General features: G+C 41.3%; 1 protein-coding gene across 1 annotated transcript in view; it reads left to right on the top strand.

Moving 5' to 3' along the window:
- LOC139914967 (putative ribosome-binding factor A, mitochondrial) overlaps window positions 1-12,605 on the top strand; it is a 99,007-nt gene extending 86,402 nt beyond the window's left edge. The window contains exons 8-9 of the mRNA XM_078286978.1: window positions 11,206-11,362; window positions 12,106-12,605. Coding sequence (XP_078143104.1) covers window positions 11,206-11,362; window positions 12,106-12,327 — 379 coding nt within the window. The 3' untranslated portion in view covers window positions 12,328-12,605. The remainder of the gene's footprint in view (window positions 1-11,205; window positions 11,363-12,105) is intronic.
- Window positions 12,606-20,875: the final 8,270 nt, after the last annotated feature.

The raw sequence follows: 20,875 nt of genomic DNA, 5'->3' as shown, positions 1-20,875 counted from the left end.
TTAGGGCCCGAGCACCGACCGGTGCGAGGACCTATTGAAATGCAAGGAATTATTATTATTATTTTTCCCTCCAATGAATCGCAGTTTTGAGGGCCTAAACGTGCTCCAAAACTCACCAAACTTTGCCCATGCGTCAGAAGTGGTGAAAAATTACGTATTTTATGGGTGTCGCGTATGTCTGTGGCAAAATGGCTCAATAGCGCCCCCTACAAAATTTCAAAAAAATACTCATCGCTCTACGTTTCACCTACATTTACCAAATTTGGTAGGCACATGTATCAAGTCCACACCTACAAAAAACGTCAATAGCTGCCATGACCTAAACCCAACAGGAAGTCAGCCATTTTGAATTGATTGTGGCATTTTTGTGCGTTTTTGCCCATTTGCAGGGGTCATACTTTAACGAACTCCTCCTAGACGGTTAATCGGATCCACCTCAAACTTGCTCAGCGTATATAACAGACCTTGACGATTAAAAGTTGGTAAAAGCTTGAGTTTTCCTCCAACGGCGTGGGCGTGGCGAGGCGTCGAATTTCCACGTTTCGCCACGAAACAGGAAGTGCTTTGTAACCCGGCCGAACATGGTCAAATCTGGCCCAAACTTCACGTTTGCTAAATGTCATGGCCTCAAGACATCGACATGGCAATATTCAGTTATAGTCATAGCGCCCCCTACTGGCAAAACAGGAAGTGGTTTGTAACTCCACTGTACATGGTCACATCTGCCCCAAACTTCACATGTTTGATAAGTGCCCCGGCCTCAACATTTCTACATGCCAATTTTCAATCACAGTCATAGCGCCACCTACTGGCAACACAGGAAGTGCTTTGTAACTCCACTGTACATGGTCACATCTGCCCCAAACTTCACATGTTTGATGAGTGTCCCGGCCTCAACACATCCACAGGCCAATATTCAGTTATAGTCATAGCGCCACCTACTGGCAACACAGGAAGTGGTTTGTAACTCGGCTGTACGTGGTCAAATCTGCCCCAAACTTCACATATGTGATGAGAGTCCCGGGCTGAAGACATCGACATGCCAATATTCAGTTATATTCATAGCGCCACCTACTGCCAACACAGGAAATGACACGTTCTATACTGAAAATTCTGAGCCGCGTCGATCGGTCAGTGTCCAGTAACGATCCGGCGGCTGCGGCACACCCCGAGGTGCGCGAAGTGCGAGGGCCCGATCATCGCTGCTTGCAGCTTTAATTAGGGCCCGAGCACCGACCGGTGCGAGGACCTATTGTAATGCAAGGAATTATTATTAGGGCCCGAGCACCGACCGGTGCGAGGACCTATTGAAATGCAAGGAATTATTATTAGGGCCCGAGCACCGACCGGTGCGAGGACCTATTGTATTGCAAGGAATTATTATTATTTTTCTTTGTAAAAAAGAATCACATTTTTGAGGGGCTAAAGGTGCTGGAAAAGTTGCGAAAATTTGCACATACGTCAGAAGTGCTGAAAAATTATATATTTTATGGGTCTTGCGCATGGGTTTGGCTAAATGGCTCAATAGCGCCCCCTACAAAATTTCAAAAAAATACTCATCGCTCTACGTTTCACCTACATGTACCAAATTTGGTAGGCACATGTATCATGTCCAGACCTACAAAAAACATCAATACGTGCCATGACCTAAACCCAACAGGAAGTCAGCTATTTTGAATTGATTGTGCCATTTTTGTGCGTTTTTGCCCATTTACAGGGTTCATACTTTAACGAACTCCTCCTAGACGGTTAATCGGATCAACCTCAAACTTGCGCAGCGTATGTAACAGACCTTGACGATGAAAAATTGTTAAAAGCTTGAGTTTTCCTCGAACGGCGTGGGCGTGGCGAGGCGTCGAATTTCCATGTTTCGCCACGAAACAGGAAGTGGATTGTAACTCCACTGTACATGGTCAAGTCTGCCCCAAACTTCACATGTTTGCTAAGTGTCACAGTCTGAACACATCTAAAGGCCAATATTCAGTTATAGTCATGGGCGGGGCGTCGAATTTCCATGTTTCGCCACGAAACAGGAAGTGGTTTGTAACTCCACTGTACATGGTCAAATCTGCCCCAAACTTCACATGTTTGCTAAGTGTCACAGTCTGAACACATCTAAAGGCCAATATTCAGTTATAGTCATGGGCGGGGCGTCGAATTTCCATGTTTCGCCACGAAACAGGAAGTGGTTTGTAACTCCACTGTACATGGTCAAATCTGCCCCAAACTTCATATGTTTGCTAAGTGTCACAGTCTGAACACATCTAAAGGCCAATATTCAGTTATAGTCATGGGCGGGGCGTCGCATTTCCATGTTTCGCCACGAAACAGGAAGTGCTTTGTAACTCCACTGTACATGGTCAAATCTGCCCCAAACTTCACATGTTTGCTAAGTGTCACAGTCTGAACACATCTAAAGGCCAATATTCAGTTATAGTCATGGGCGGGGCGTCGGATTTCCATGTTTCGCCACGAAACAGGAAGTGGTATGTAACTCCGCTGGACGTGGTCAAATCTGGCCCAAACTTCACATGTTTGATAAGTGTCATGGCCTCAAGACATCGACATGGCAATATTCAGTTATGCTTATAGCGCCACCTGCTTGCAACACAGGAAGTGGTTTGTAACTCGGCTGTACGTGGTCAAATCTGCCCCAAACTTCACATGTTTGATGAGACTCCCGGCCTGAACACATCTACAGGCCAATTTTCAATCATAGTCATAGCGCCACCTACTGGCAAAAGGAAATGACTTGTTTTATACTGAAAATTCAGAGCCGCGTCGACCGGTCGGTGTCCAGTAATGATGCCGCGGCTGCGGCACACCCCGACGTGCGCGGAGTGCGAGGGCCCGATCATCGCTGCTTGCAGCTTTAATTATTATTATTTTTCTCGGGCCAAATAAATCGCATTTTTGAGGGCCTAAAGCTGCTCGAAAAGTTGCGAAACTTTGCACATGCGTCAGAAGTGCTGAAAATTTACGTATTTTATGGGTCTCGCGCATGGGTGTGGCAAAATGGCTCAATAGCGCCCCCTACAAAATTCCAAAAAATACTCATCGCTCTACGTTTCACCTACATGTACGAAATTTGGTAGGCACATGTATCATGTCCAGACCTACAAAAAACATCAATAGGTGCCATGACCTAAACCCAACAGGAAGTCAGCCATTTTGAATTGATTGTGCGTTTTTGCCCATTTACAGGGGTCATACTTTAACGAACTCCTCCTAGGAGGTTAATCGGATCCACCTCAAACTTGCTCAGCGTACATAACAGACCTTGACGATGAAAAATCATTAAAAGCTTGAGTTTTCCTGGAACGGCGTGGGCGTGGCGAGGCGTCGAATTTCCATGTTTCGCCACGAAACAGGAAGTGCTTTGTAACTCGGCCGTACATGGTCAAATCTGGCCCAAAGTTCACGTTTGATAAGTGTCATGGCCTCAAGACATCGACATGGCAATATTCAGTTATAGTCATAGCGCCACCTACTGGCAAAACAGGAAGTGCTTTGTAACTCGGCTGTACGTGGTCACATCTGCCCAAACTTCACATGTTTGACGAGACTCCCGGCCTCAACATTTCTACATGCCAATTTTCAATCACAGTCATAGCGCCACCTACTGGCAACACAGGAAGTGGTTTGTAACTCAGCTGTACGTGGTCACATCTGCCCGAAACTTCACACGTTTGATGACAGTCCCGACCTGAAGACATCTACATGCCAATATTCAGTTATAGTCATAGCGCCAGCCATAGCTTGCTCAGCGTATATAACAGACCTTGACGATGAAAAGTTATCAAAAGCTTGAGTTTTCGTCCAACGGTGTGGTCATGGCGAGGCGTTGAATTTCCATGTTTCGCCACGAAACAGGAAGTGGTTTGTAACTCCACTGTAAATGGTCACATCTGCCCCAAACTTCACATGTTTGATGAGAGTCCCGGCCTGAAGACATCTACATGCCAATATTCAGTTATAGTCATAGCGCCACCTACTGCCAACACAGGAAGTGGTTTGTAAGTCGGCTGTACGTGGTCACATCTGCCCCAAACTTCACATGTTTGATGAGTGTCCCGGCCTGAGCACATCTACAGGCCAATATCCCGTTACAGTCATAGCACCACCTACTGGCAACACAGGAAGTGGTTTGGAACTCGGCTGTACATGGTCACATCTGCCCCAAACTTCACATGTTTGATGAGTGTCCCAGCGTGAACACATCCACAGGCCAATATTCAGTTATAGTCATAGCGCCACCTACTGGCAACACAGGAAATGACACGTTCTATACTGAAAATTCTGAGCCGCGTCGACAGGTCAGTGTCCAGTAACGATGCCGCGGCTGCGGCACACCCCGACGTGCGCGAAGTGCGAGCGCCCGATCATCGCTGCTTGCAGCTTTAATTATTATTATTATTATTATTTTTATCATTATTATAATTATTATCATTATCATTATATTATACTGACTTGTTCTACTGTGACTCCCCATACAGACCTCTAATGAACAGTTTGGGTGTATGCCCACTTATGTTTGTGTATGATCATTAACAAGCTGCATCAGCAGATTGCAAAGCTATACGGAAAACAATATTAATTGTAACAAACTCAGTGTAACCAAACACGTTTATTTGCGGACAAGTACATTAACATTAATTCATGACGTTAGCCTGGCAGTCTTAATGTCGGTTATAACAGTAGCAGGCTCTTTGGGGCACGGCTCTGCTGGCGACCTGGGCTCTCTGCTCTGTACTTTGTGTTTACTTTGTGTCAACTCTGTGCCTTTCCTTGTCCTCTTCTGCACACTATAAAACTGAATGTTTTTATGGAAAATGGCACTTTTGGTCAACATTATGATTTTAACCCTGTTGATTTTGGGACTTGTTACAGTTGTTGGAACCCCCCCTGCTTGTGTGGCGAGCAAACCCTGTGTTACTCACCCTAACCCTAAACCTTGAGTCACACGTCAACTATATGCCAAAGTTCAATAGTTTAAGTGAATTTATACATAGAGTCAAGAAAGCTTCACTATCAAATATCTAACAGTAAATAAGGTCAGGCTACTCACCATGGGTTGTCCTATGTCATGGGCCCTAGTCAGTTCTCCAACTCTGCCTCAACACTGCTTGGATGCCCACTGCCATACCAATTGATGGTACCGTTAACCATTGGGTCCTGGAAAGGTATTGCCATCTTTGACACAGGCTCCTTTTACACCCTGCTAAACGAAACACTGTGGTCCGGAGTGAAAGCTCAAAAGGATGTGCTTACTCCCCGCATCAAGGATTCTCTCTATTTGGCTTTTCACCCTCTACACCTCGGACTTCCGCTTCAACTCTGGATCGTGCCACCTACAGAAGTTCTCTGATGACTCCTCCATTGTCGTCTGCATCACGGAGGACAATGAGGAGGAATACAGAGAGCTGGTAGAGAGCTTTGTAGGTTGGTGCGACAACAACCACCTCCAGCTCAACATCATGAAGACCAAGGAGCTGGTGGTGGACTTCAGAAGGAGTAGGAGGCCCCCAACCCCTGTCACCATCCAAGGGGAGGAGGTGGAGATGGTGAACTCCTATCGGTTCCTAGGAGTGCAGCTCAACAATAAACTGGACTTGTCGGACAACACTGAGGCCCTCTACAGGAAAGGACAGAGCAGGCTAAGGAGGCTCAGGTCCTTCAACGTGTGCAACAGGCTGCTGCAGATGTTCTACCAGTCTGTAGTAGCCAGTGCACTCTTCTTTGCTGTGGTGTGCTGGGGAGGTGGCATCAAGGCAGGGGAAGCCAACAGACTGAACAAGCTGGTGAAGAAGGCTGGCTCTGTTGTTGGACTCAAACTGGACAGTCTGGATGCAGTGGCAGAGAGGAAGATGAGGGGAAAGATCAGTGCCATCCTGGAGAACCCCTCTCACCCTCTCCACGACGAGCTGAGGCTGATGAGGAGCAGCTTCAGCCACAGGCTCCTCCTCCCACGCTGCAGGACAGAGCGGCTCAGGCGTTCCTTTGTGCCAGCGGCCATTGGACTGTTCAACAATATCAGCTAATCCGGTGCCAGCCAGTCATAACTCCTTAATAAAGTGCTATCTTATCTTATCTTATCTTAAGACAACCTTTGGGTTTGAGTGAAGAGGAACTGTGGTCTTGTCCTCTCAGACCCTTGCTTTCCCTGCATTACTGGGGCTTGACTTGACCTTTTTCACTGGTTTGCAGTTTAATGTCTCTGAAAACACCTACTGGTTCAAATCCAACAGGAAGCAAAAGTTTAATTCTTTGTCTGAGCCAACGGCTCTCCATGAGGGTTTTCTCTGATGTTGCCCCTTGTGAACTTGCACCTCTGCCACCATATACCAGTACAATGCATTGATCTGCTGGATATGGCAATTCAGAATACCCACCTTGATGAGTGTGGGAAAAGCCAACTGTTGAGACAGACAACTCTGATGTGTGCACATCCTCACTAGGCTGCACAAATACACAAGATCTTCCTCAATCACAAGCTCCAGATCAAAAAGAAACCTTACTTTGTCTCCTTCTGAGGTCCAGTTATCAAATGACGCTGTCATCAGCCTACATCATCTTATGCAGCCCCAGTTGTGTTGGTGCCGAACAAAAACAATTTTTTTTTTTGTTGATTTCAGGAAACGTAACAGTGACACACACTGATGCTTATCCCATAGACAGATCCTGGAATCTCTGTCAGGAGCAGATGTGTTCATGAAACTGGACTGGCAGGTCCAGAATGACAAACATAATTGTGAGAAGCCTTTATCTGTCCATTTGGCCTGTTTCAGTTCAAGGTCATGACTTTTGGACTGAAGTATATCGGCTACTACTCTCGGTGGGTGGAGCTCTTTCACCTCCGCAAAGCAACCCCAGAGTCAGTGTCCCAAATCCTAACGAGAGAGATACTCACACATTGGGGAGTGCCGGATTACATTCTCTCCAATCAAGGATCTCAGTTTGTCTCATTTGTGTTTGAGGAAATCTACAAATTTTGGAATCTGACATCTGCTTACCATCCATAGACGAACAAGACAGAGAATAAGTTGTAACCTGAAAACCACGATTGCCTCCTATGTGGGACACAGACATAAAAGCTGGGACAAGTACTGACCTGAGTTTAGGTTTACTCTCCATTCAGCAGTGCACAAGTCTACCAGTGTAATGCCAGCAGAGCTGAACCTTAACTGCAGACTGAGAGGTCCCATGGATGTTCTGCTCCATCCCAGACTTTGCACCCTTGACTGTTCTGCCTACAGGTATCTGAACTTCAGGAGTTGGTATTAGGCTTGGGCCGATATTCAATATTATCATGTACCCCCCCAGCCCGTAGGGCTTTAAAACCCTATTGTTTTTGTGCTGATTTATTATTAGGGGTTCATGCCTGCAGGTCAGAACCCCTATTGTTTTTGTACTGGTACTTTATTATTAGGGGTTCATGCCTGCAGGGCAAAACCTTTATTAGGGGTTCATGCCTGCAGGGCAGAACCCCTATTGTTTTTGTATGGGTACTTTATTATTAGGGGTTCAAGCCTGCAGGGCTGAAACCCTATTGTTTTGTGCTGGTTTATTATTGTTCTTCTGCCTTGGCGCAAATTGCCGTGAGCTGGTACATTGTAGAGACATGAAATTTAGCCCAATGATAGATATCGGTGACCATTACTTGCGCAAGAAATATTTACCCCATCAGCCTGATGGGGGTGCTATAATTAAAGGTTTTACTTTAAAGGCCATAACTTCCACACCATTTGTCCGATTTACATGAAACTTGGTACACATATGCAGTTGTCCTAACTCTACAATTTTGCAATTTGGACCCTCAAGGTCCGCCTGGAAAGTTTTTGAGATATTTTTAAAGTTTTGAAAAAGACATTTTTAACATCTCCTCCTACACCGTTTGACCGATCACCACCAAAATCGGTCAGTAGCATCTATGGACCAAGCTCTATAAATTTCGGATTTTTGATATCTACTTTCGTTTTGAAAATATACATTTTTTAAATGGTGAGAGGGCGTGGCCTGTCAGCTAAATTGTTATAATGTCATGACCGATTGTGAAACTTGGTGAACATGTTCACATATGGACAATGACCAGGTCTGCAAAGCTGTTTTAAGATTTAACAGTAGAGGGCGCCACAAATGCCAAAAAACTATCTCCTAATCCAGTTGATGAAATTGCATGAAATTTGGTACACGTTCTAGGACAAGGTACTAATATAAATCTGAAGTTTTGTCATCATTGGTCAAAGTGGGCGGGGCCTATGGTGTAATAACATGTAATAGCTGGTAAATCAAAGTCCAGTTGGAAAATCAGTCCCAAACTCCTCAGCCTTGTCTAGAAAGGCATGTCAAACATGTGTACTGAATTTTGTGCAATTCGGCCTGAAGGGGGTGCCACAAATGCCACAAATGGGCGTGGCCTAACACAAAAATGGCCGTAAATCCACATCCCTTGGTTCGATTATCACGAAACTTGGCAGATATATTTAGGGATTTATTTGGACCATGTCCTCAGAACCACTAACACTTTTTTTGCGATATTAGTACCAGTCACTAAAGTCTTGAACCCCTTTCATGGCCGCTTGCAGCTATATTTAGGGGTTCAAGCCCGTAGGGCTGAAACCCTATTGTTTTTGTGCTGGTTAGGGGTTCATGCCCCGAAGGGGCTGAAACCCTATTATTTTTGTACAGTTACTTTATTAGGGGTTCAAACCCGTAGGGCTGAAACCCTATTGTTTCTGGCTGGAGAATTATTATTATTATATTGGCTCTAGCTCACCGTCTGATTGGTAGAAAATTTTCAAATTTGGCACATACATAGCACACCCAGCAGGTGTCCAAGCGGTTTGGTGACATTTCGGCCACAAGGGGGTGCTATAACATGCAGCAAAACTTAAACGGTCATCCCGGCCGCCCCGTTTGACCTAGACACTTGAAACTTGGTATATAGCTGTCATTTGGCATGCTGAACAAATTTGCAATTAGGACCCATAAGGTCTGTCTGGGAAGATTTTCCGTCATCTTGGAATTTTGAAAAACCGTTGACAATCTTCTCCTGAACCATAAGTCCAAATGACACCAAATTTGGTATGCATGGTCCATGGACATGCCCAAACAAAGTTATCATTTGATTTAATGATTGGGTAAAAAATTGAGTTATTAGCCAATCATATTCTGACAAAATTCAATCTATCACAAGTCCACTTCACAGTGGCGTATGACCTTGAAACTTGGTGGGCACATTAGTGACAACACCCTTAGGGACTGTACCAAGTTTGGTGTTGTCGCCCAAGGAACAACAACACAGTACCGATTTCAATTTGTGCTAAGCTAACCGCTAACGCTCGAAATCACACATTAACAGCATCTACTCATAAACCGTGACTCGCATTCACTCCTGATTGCTTGTGGACACTGCTCACACCAGTCCTGAGTGATCTTCAGAAGCGGTCGCTGTACTAGGCGGTCGCGCACTGTGAATACATTTCGAGGCTGCTTGCAGCTGTAATTTTTCTATCTTTCTTTCTTTCTTACTGAAACTGCCTTCCCATGCATGCAAAAATCATCAAACTTGGCCCATAGCTCCAGTTCCATGCCAAACGACACTCACTAAAGTCTGGGGCAAATAGTCCAGATGGTGGCGCTACAGCAGCGGTCTTAAGTTAAAAACTGTAACTTTAAAAAAAACTTTAAAAATCATAAAAAATCAACAATCCATGCTACAGCTTTGTAATTTTCTGAGGTTATCTGCCCAATCAAGACAAAACTTTCATACACTGCTACCTATACTAAATTATGAAGTCCACCAGTCTGTTTTTATTAAAAATTGTAAAACTAATTAATCTAACTACTCCCACATACTTTGCACAAATTACATGAAAATCACTGCAGAGCATCATTAGACCTGCCCAAATAAAACTATCGCTGGGTTTTTCATTTAATCAGAAATTGAGCCCACAGCTCATCAAAATGTCTGACTGTAAATGGTACTGTACACAGCCACAATGAATTGCTGCTTACTCGATGTCTAATCTTCATGTAAAAAATAGAAAACATTTTCCTGTCTTGGTAGCTGAAACATACAAAATTTCAGACTTCTATCTGAAAAACTGAATTTTAAAAAATGATTTGAATTCTGCCCTTATGGAAACCATTGTAGTCAATGGAAAATAGAGCATGGAGCCTCAGTCATAGCGTGAAGCCTCCTCTCTTCAAACCACCAACAGATAGCTCAGCAAGTTCATGACTTGCCCTTGGTGTCAAATGTTGTGAGTTTGAGTCCTGGGTGATGCTGAGTAAATGTGCTTTGTTTGCTGTGACTCTCTTTCCTCTTGTGCTACTTCTGGCCGGCCCCGTCCATGACTGCTTGCAGTCCTAGTTACTATTATTATTATTATTGTAATTAACAGCCTAGAAATTGGATGTCATTTGGACGAAATAAAATAAAATACCCCCCAAAACACCCCAGAAAAAAAAATTAAAACGAGTGTGTCATTTACTTTAACCACAGAGCAAGACAATTTACTTCGCGCTCAAAAACACAATATACGTCGAGCAGACGTCAGACTCAGAAAACCAGACTTTCTTAAAGGGACCATGTCTCCTTAACCCTGAGAAGCACACAATATAACTGTGTGTGTTAAACATACCCAAACCACAGATTATGGTGAATAATGTCTATAGAGTCTGCCACAATATTATCTGGAGCAACAGATAGCTTGCGGAACATGAAAACAATTCTAGATTTTTTCTATGATTTTTAGAAGCTGTAACAGTGGCAAATACCCATATAAACCCATTTCTCAGCTATAAATTTTACAATGGTTCTGTATGGGAAAACTGCACAATTATCTAGCGACCGACCCTGGTAATGCAACTACCTTACCAGATCTTCCTACTGGCGTAGGAAGTCGGCCAACTTACTGGGGGCTTGGTCCTGGCACGTTGTTTTTATTCAGCAGCTCTGTACATAATCAGTTGGATAGCATTCATTCAATTCACATTAAAGACATTTTTATATTTCTTATATGGGTTTAAGTCATATAATCCAGTCCTACAATCGCTGCTTGCAACTATATTATTTTCATCGTCATCATCATTATCAAGACTCAAAGGATTGTGCACCTCTCATATGATATTTTGTCTGTGTGTTTGTCTGTTTCTGTTTATATGTGTGCATACTGTCTCACTGTGTCTGTCTCTTTACAGGCATGGCCCACTGCCTGGTGATGGAGCAGGTTCAGGTTTGGTGCGCCCGGTGTTGTTTCCCATCAACCATGAGATCTTGAACCGGCAGATCACTGAGTGGCAGCAACAGTCCAAAGGGGAAGGGCTAGGATATAGCCTGCCCCCTGAACTTACAAAGGTAGAGAGACAGAGGGTGCACTCGACTTGGTGCTCCCGGTGCCCTCCCAGATATGTCACGGCAAGCATGGGCGGAGTGCACTGCTGCAAATGAATGCAAACGCCAGTGGTTGAAACATACACACTCTACACATGCAAAGTGAGAAGAGAAGCAGTTATTTGAGCAATTATTTCATAATTGGACAGTGCACACGAGTATAATTTTTACAGTTCATTCAAGCATTTCATGCATTCAACCACTCGTCATATAAACCTCAGCTTCTCTTGCTCCCTCCCTCCTATCTTCAAGCCAATCTCAGTGTAGATAGGGAGGTACTGCTGGCTTTCGCCGCTGATTCAGAGTGGGCATGTCGGGCTCCTGTTGGCGGGAGAGCCCATTTGAAATCATGTGCACTCCACCCAGCTGGTACGTCAGTGACACACCGGGAGCCATTAAATGAGTACTCCCAGATACTTTGAAAACTGTTAGGTACCTACAGGAGAGACAGAGAATACTTAATTTAAATGACTTAATTTGCTCTCTTCTGATTACATTACATACCCATTACCTAATATACCCAGTTACTGTGAGAGCTGAAAATTAACTCCAGTTGTAACTGAGTTCATTAAACTCAGAATGCTGGTGTAACCATGGCCAAAGCCATCACTTTTTGTGCAAAATTGAATTAAACTGAATACATATTTGGACAAAACATTGCAGATAGAATATACTTATTTGATTTCACAACTCCTGTTTGTTATCAGGAACAGCTGGATGTCTTGACAGAATACAGGAAGCAACAGATCATTAAAAAGAGGAAGAAGGCGGCTCCAGCCATTGATGACGATATCACACCCAGAGAGTTTCTGCTGGCGCAGCACTATAATTTCACACCACAGGGTCAGGACACAGAGGAGGGCGGAGCATTCAAACAAGAAGAGGCTCAGCTACAGGAACTCATGTCACAGGATGACAAGATATCATGACACTCTGGAGTCAGACTTTGTTCTTTGGTTGTGGTTATTGAACAACATAATCTGAATGTTGTACTTGTGTTTATTTCTTTTTATATGCTGTTGCTTTTGTTTGCTTTGTTAACTTTTTGGTTAAGGTCTGTGTTTATGTGGACTTTCTCCACATAAACCATGGTTTTGGCCGTTTGGTATAGGTCTGAAAATGAATGACTTTCCACCACCTGTGGGGAAATGAGCCTCAATGTGATAATAAAGTATAAAATAAAATAAAAATTATCCATGTGAACATACTCAAGTGATATTCTACACTACCACTGCTAAATATCCAAATATGATTATGCTGCAAACAACTATAAGCATGTTGTCAGTTCAACAGATTTTTGTAGAAACATATACACTCACGAGCACTTTATTAGGAACACCATACTAATACTGGGTAGGTATCAGCTTTCAGCTCAATGTCAACCAGCTACCAAAGTGACATCCGCCTCAAGGTTCGACGTGTTGTGCATTCTAAGATGCTTTTCTGCTCACCACAGTTGTAAAGAGTGGTTATCTGAGTTACTGTAGCCTTTCTGTCAGCTCGAACCAGTCTGGCCATTCTCCTCTGACCTCTCTCATCAACAAGGCGTTTCCGTCCGCAGAACTGCCGCTTACTGGATGTTTTTTCTTTTTCACACCATTCTGTGTAAACTCTAGAGACTGTTGTGCGTGAAAATCCCAGGAGATCAGCAGTTTCAGAAATACTCAAACTAGCCTGTCTGGCACAACAACCATGCCACGGTCAAAGTCACTGAGATCACATTTTTTCCCCATTCTGATGTTTAACAACTGATGTTGAACATTAACTGAAGCTGCATGATCTTATTCATTGCACTACTGCCACATGATTGTCTGATTGGATAATTGCATGAATAAGCAGGTGTACAGGTGTTCCTAATAAAGTGCTCGGTGAGTGTAAATCTACTATCACAAAGAATCCACCTCATTCAGGTTCAGTAGCTCTATTAATATACCTCAAATCAATTAAAAATTGTAGTTTTTTTTAGTTCATTTGACACATTTCTACAAACCATGCAAATTCATGCTCTCAAAACAGTTAACACATCCATCAAAACACTCTTATTTTGCAAAACAGCCTGACTCTTCAGTACTTCAAAATGAAGTACTGCTTTCCTTTCAAGTCACATCTTTATAAAAACCAAATACTGACATCAAAAGCCCATGTCATCTATTGGTAAGATAATACATTCATATATATTTACAAAAGAATACTGATGATAAAACACATTTATCAGAAAGTTCCACAATCCTTTTCCATAATCTGATTTTATGTAATTTTATCCATAATTTGTTGATGAAACGTTTCCCTTACAGTAGGCAAAAATAAGATAAGATAGCACTTTATTGATCCCCTTGGGGAAATTCAGGTGCCACAGCAGCAATTGGCGGACAATGCCAAGAAAGTCAAGTATGTGTGAAGTACAAGGTAATAAAAGAAAATATGTACCAAAATAAAAAAAATAAAGGTAATGTACGTCAACAATAGAGACAGTGCAAATAATGCAAATATGCAAATAATAAATGCAGATTCGGATAAGTCCATGGATCTATTTCAGAGGTATGTAATATCCGTGTGCAACATAGTCAAGAAGGTATTAGTGCTGGTATCTGGTTAGATGAAAAATTGTCTTTTAAAACCCATGTCAATGAACTGACTAAGAAACTTAATTTAAACTGGGTTTATTTTTTAGAAATAAGCAATGCCTTACCATGAGTAGTAGGATGCAGATTGTACAAGCAACATTTTTATCAGTGCTTGATTAAGGTGCTGCAGGGTGATGCAATGTATAGGGATTGCTCTTGTTTTTCTTATAGACTTTCTTATTTTTTCTGCATGTGGATGGTCTGGAAATAACTTGTCTTGAATTTTGTTTGTTTTGTTTTCTTGTTGTGTACACTGGTCTCTCTTGAAAACGAGATCTCGATCTCAATGGGACTTACCTGACATTATTATTAAAACTCTTTGTAATCAGACATAGTTTGGACAAAATCCAATTGGTTTACAGATTTACGGAGCAAATGCTAACAATTGCAATGCTGCACCGCTTAGCAAAACTAGTGAACGCCAAGTCTAAGGGCAGGGGCAAGGGCAGGGGCATTGCAAGGGCAGCAAGCACACTTACATTTTCTTTAGAAAATTTTGCCTTTTCTAGTTATTATTCCGCTTCTTCTTCTGCCCTAAACGTATCTGGATCTCAGAAACCGTAAGAGACACTCTCCCATTTTCATGGTACTACCCTGCCACCTTGTGGTCATTTATAGCAACGACATGTCAGTAGAAAATGTCAGTGCGTTCAAATGTATTAAATGATTAAATTGTCTTTTGATATTAATCACACAGTTAGAAACACAAGTTACATATATGAGTTAACTTGGTGAAGACTTTATAGCCACAGACTTGACCAGGAAGGTTTATTTGATGTCCTTATATTGATGTGCTAGCTATATAAGTTTGAATGTAAGTTCACAGGTTTTTATTATTTCGATCAATTGACAACAGTAATTGGTGGAGATGTAAAATACCGACGTATTATTTTAAAATAAATCTTTATTAAGATCACTTAGTAATGAAATCTTCTCGAACAAAGAAATTAATTAGTAAACAAGGCGTAACAGAAAAAGAGCGCAAAGCGTGATTTGCATGGCAAACCACGCCTGAAAATTCAAATAGCTATAAAACGTTCTTATCTGGTTTTTCAGCAAGTTCAACATTCCACCCTCGCCAAGAAACCTGCTGAAGCTGAGATCAACAATTTAGCTACAATTCGACTTTAGCTGAAACTTAGAGTTTGAACCTGGAGTTAGAGACGTCTTCTCCAGATGAACTTAAGAATCGCTTGCAAGAAATTTCAACCTCGCGTCTAATAGTCAAGAAGTTATCAACGCTCGGCCAAGCGAAGATCATTTTCGAAGCTATTTAGGAACGAGATCATTTAGTTTTTACAATAGAAGAACTAGAAACTTCAACTCTTCCGACCAGCAGCCAGCACTGGTGCAGCATCGCTGCAGTGTTCCACATCCAAAGAGGCCTGTTGTCTACAGCTGTAAAAAGCCGGTAGCGCTGCTTGCCTCGACGTGACGTTAATACATCAGAGACCAGCTGTTCCACCAGCGTCTGCCGTTGCCAGGTAACCGGCCACGCCGAGTCCGTCTCTCCGAGTTTAGCAGGACCAGACAACCCGACCGGCAGGACTTCTCAACTGAACAAAGTAGGCTCTGATTATCCACGTCTTTACTGCTGAGAGTTGATGCAAAAGTTAAGATTCAAATTACTTAAATAGATCAGGAAAAATTAGGCTTTTATAGTTTAGTTGCCCCATAGCTTTCTGCCTCGTTTCTCTGGTTGATTGATCCATACATACCTCCATTTACTGCTGCCAATTCTTATTCCCGCATTTCATTATCATTTCCCTTTCATTCTTATTTTGTTTCATTGCATTTCATGTCTATCTTTAGTCTATAGTTTCCGTGCTTCATTCTGGTGATCAATATACGTGCCTTATATTGCTTATCTCATTGAATATTGTTATGTTTGAATAGTTAAATAAATATTCCCATTTATTACAGAGAAGTTATGTACTGAACTGAAAAGATTTCATGATCTTTAGATTGATGACTGATTAGTATAAGTAAAGGTCCTTCATCTACGAAGGTGGTGCCCCTTACGAGTGTAAATTGATATCTTTATAAGTTTCATATTTTCATACCTTTACTAAATTCTAGATTTGATAATTTCGACTCTACACGCTACAGGCGCTATAAATGCAAAAAGTTTATATCTCATAATTGACTGAATGGATTTTTATGAAACTTTGTACACATGTACACACTTGTACACTTGACTTGTGAAATTTGGTTGCATTGATTAAAGTGGGCGTGGCTTATTACGTAATAACCAAATTTCCATAGATGTTAAAATTAAAACTTCAAATATAGCCGCAAGCGGCAACGGACGGGGTCCAAGCACAATATGGTCATTTGTCCAAAAATTACAAACGTTACGCTTAGTTATCACAAGCTAAGTGGTGTGAGGCAACAGTGTCACACATGGGATTCAAACCCACAATGTTTTGCATTGCAGACCAATGCATTAACCATTAGGCTACTGAGTCCATTGGCAGAAATGGAGGCAGCACAAATAAAGTAGGGTGAAGTTACGAGACTAGTCCTAGAACGTGTACAAAGTTTCATAAAAATCCATTCAGTCAATTATGAGATATACATTTTTTGCATTTGTAGCGCCCACTAGTGATGGAACTCCAAATGATTTTGTGGGCATGCTCAAGCAACACTCCTCAACATTTGTTACAAATTTTAGCTTGATTAGAGGAATGGTCAAGGACTTATGGCCAATTTTTTGTTAGGGCATGTTTCATTAAAAGTTTATCGGTTGATAAAAGCCAACCCTTTATGACAATCAATTATCCAAATAGAAGTTTGAAAGAGCACGGTCCCAAGATGCTCCACATCAAGTTTCGTGTGAATTGGATAAACGGCCTAGGAGGGTAACACTGTGGCCTCACACCACTAAGCTTGTGATAACTAAGCGTAATGTCTTAAGTTTCTCATTTTTGGACAAATGACCATATTGTGCTTGGACCCCGTCCGTTGCCACTTGCGGCTATATTTAGGGGCTGGGCAGCTCTGCTGCCGGTCCCTCTTGTATTTGCCAATGTTCTTCTTCTTCTTCTTCTTCTTCTTCTTCTTCTTCTTCCGAGGAAATCTAACTTCCCATGCATGAAAATAAACCAAACTTTGCACAGAGGTCCAGTCCCATGCTAAACTTCCTCAACTGGAATTGGGTGCTAATAGTCCTGATGGTGGCGCTACAGCAATCGTCTAAAGTTCTAAACTTTGAAAATTCATTAAAAATCAGCCATATGTGCTACCCCTTTGGGTAACCCTTTATTTTACAGTCCGCTAATTACCTGGTATTTACTAGGAAACTAGATGGTAACAAAATATAGTTATTAGGAAAGTACCAAAAGAACTGGCTAGTAAGTACTAAGTTATTACTTAGTAAGTACATGGAAACCTACCAGGAAACTAGATGGTAATGAAATCTAGGTATTAGTAAAGTACCCATAAGGAAAGGATAGTAAGTACTAAGTTATTACCTAGTAAGTACATGGAAACCTACTAGGAAACTAGATGGTAAAAATATGGTTATTAAGAAAGTACCCAAATAAATGGTTAGTAAATACTTCGTTATTACCCAGTAGGTACATTTTACTTACTAGGAAACACCACAGTATGTACATGGAAATACCTTAAGTTTCATTGTTCTTTCAATACATTGGTGAGTTCCAGTTACTTACCTTTATATACCATTTACTGCCAATCCGAAAGTATCCTGTTGTTGCTTGATGATGTGTAATAGGTGCTTATGCAATGTTTTCAGGAATTAATCACATCAAAGTTCCATGCTCTTAGATGGTTTGATTTAATGAACTATCAAAGTACCATGTTCTTTCCCGGTACTAAAATATTACTTTTTGTGTACTAAACATATACTAGGACTGTAAAATAAAGCCATTCATATGTCCCTATAAATACCAAGTACTTTCTTACCAAGTATACATAGTCTACCTTAAAATGGTTGGATCTGATAAACTCAAAGTACCATGCTCTTTCTTGGTACTACATTTTTACTGTATAATTACTAAACATGTATTAGGACTGCAAAATAAAGCCATGCATATTTCCCTGTAAATACAGAGCACTTTATAACCAAGTATATATAGGCTACCTTTAGATGGATGTATTAGTAAAGTACCCATAAGAAAAGGATAGTAAGTACTAAGTTATTACCTAGTAAGTACATGGAAACATACTAGGAAACTAGATGGTAAAAATGTCCTTATTAAGAAAGTACCCAAATAAATGGTTAGTAAGTACTAAGTTATTACCCAGTAGGTACATATTACTTACTAATAAACACCACAGTATGTACATGGAAATACCATAACAATTGCAACCTTAAGATGGTTGGATTTATTAAAATATCAAACTGTTTTCTTTAACATTTACACTTCAGATAAAATAACTTCTTTAATTATATCACCCCTTGTAAAAGCTCACAGATATTCTTTTTATTTAACTGAACATTGCTTACAAAATAACAAACTGACATTCAAGCTTCACTGGCCTGGGTTACTTATCATATTGTAAATAAAGGGGGAAGAGGATGGAAAAGAAAAGAAATCCTCCTACATGGAGGTGCAAACTAAAACAATAATTTCAAAGAACAGTTTTTCTAACAAAAATCTTAACGGAACTTATAAGAAATTGGCAGTAGCTGTCCTCCTTTTTTCATGTCTTGGATTTTTTGACGCGGCTCAAGAAACACTTTGCAGTCGTTGGCGTGTTTCTGTAGGGTGTCTTTTCATTGAAGACAGGTTTGCCTTCCTCGCCATCAGCAACAATGGCCACCTCTGCAATGATCGCTGTCAGGGCAATGGTGTTCCTGTTTACCTCATTTTTTTGGCAGCTCCGGCTCAGGCTGCGTGTTTTTTGGAAGTCTTTTAGGATAATTCTGTATCGATGTGTCACATCCTCTGCATTTTTGACTAATGGAAAAGATTTAAAAAATATAAGTAACAATAGCAAACATAAAGGTAAAATTGTGCAATAGGTCCTCATGATACACCGCAGGGTGATGTACTTAGAGAATCACCAATTTAGTCTACGAACTTTGAATTTTTCAAACCACTACACCCCCACTTATAACCCAACATATCACTCCATTGTTTTATGACTTGATATCAAAACATTAACTTCAAAAGATTTATTAAAATTGTCCTATGAATATCATGGACCAGCAGTCCTGACATCCAGACTGTGAACTTGTGCCAAGTTTTTACACTTCCCCACCTCTATCTGTCAGATTATTCAACTAACCGGCAGGGCTGTCATGTTACAATCGCTGAGTGTACCATCAAGGCCTACACTGCGGCAATCTCGCATGGTCATCAAGTTACCTCTCTTTCCAAAAAAGTATGATCTGCTGTCCTTGTTCTTCTTCTTCCTCTTCCTCTTCTTTTTCTTCTCCTGCCCAGAGGAACTGGAAGAAGAGTCAGTGTCGTCATCGGATGTATATGAGCTGGAACTAGATTCACGTTTCTTTTTCTTTGGTGCTGATAGACAGAAATACAAATTAATGAATATTACCTACAATAAAAGCTATCTTAGCCATTTTACATGGCCTGAATTCAGACATTACCAACTTTGATACTTCTGATAAGATTTGTATGTTGACATAAAAATCTTGCCTAGTGCAACTTAAACCATGCTCTGTAATTCGAACCCCCAAGGGCGTAACTATGGTATAGACATTGGGGGGGGGTCCAAATGAGAGAAAGTGCATTTCCCACAATTCTATGATATTTATATATGAAAATTCGCACATTTAGAACATAGTTTTGAGGACTACATTGACCATTTGAATTCACATTTAAAGGAATAGTCTGTGATTTCTCCAAGATAGTGGCTGCCCCTCCACTTCATTTTGTTTTGGTCAGTTGCTTACTACTGTTTACTGACTTTAAACACACCTACCCATTAGAATTATGCCTTTTCCAGTAGTATCGAAGAGGATAGCTTCCAATGGGAAAAAATTACATACCCAAAGCATGTTTATGTAAACATTGTAATTAGAACGACAACTAATGCTGTACTTGAACAAATGACAGATTATCCCTTTAACAAAAAAATGTGCTATGGACTTTTAAGTAAGTCCAAGTTAATTTGTATTTTGTTGGTTTGTCTCAAAATAAAAGTCTGTGCTGCCTGCATTGTGACCAGATATCATTATTTTACCAGAAGAACAATGACTGACCTTGATGATCATTTTAATTTGAATATTCTGCTGTTCTTACTAGTTTTATTTACTGCTGACATGTAGGCCTAGGTTAAAACTAATATTATCAAGCTGTTTAGTCTCACATTACAATTTCTCACCTGATCATCTGTATCTCCAGAGCATGTCCCTGTCTGGCCACTGCTTTCAGCATGCCTCTCCCTCTCCCTGTGTCTCTGTGCTGCCTGCATTGTGACCAGATATCATTATTTTACCAGAAGAACAATGACTGACCTTGATGATCATTTTAATTTGATACATTGAATATTCTGCTTGTATTACTAGTTTTATTTGCTTTAATGTTATCATGCAGTTTAGCTAGCTATATAGTAAGTGTATTAAGAACAGTGTACAATGTACAGTAGTAACAGTTACCTGAAACGTTCTATTGCCTTATCTACTAAGCTAACGTTACCTATTTAGGTATCTAGTTACTTACTGTCTGAAAAAAACATTGTATGTCCGGCTGCCGGTGTTCCGCGCTAGACTGTCCCCCTGTACATGCGTGGCCCCCCCAGTGTAAACACACGCGTCATACAGTCCTGCCTCCCATACACCAGTGTTCCTCATGTAATAAAGCAGTTCTCCACTAGACGGCGCATGTACTCCACAATTGAATCTGTGCCTGTCTTTCGCTTT

This window comes from Centroberyx gerrardi, chromosome 12 (assembly GCF_048128805.1).
Source record: "Centroberyx gerrardi isolate f3 chromosome 12, fCenGer3.hap1.cur.20231027, whole genome shotgun sequence".
NCBI lineage: Eukaryota > Metazoa > Chordata > Actinopteri > Beryciformes > Berycidae > Centroberyx > Centroberyx gerrardi.
Note: the sequence above shows the minus strand (reverse complement) of the source record. Positions and strands in the feature narration are given on the sequence as shown.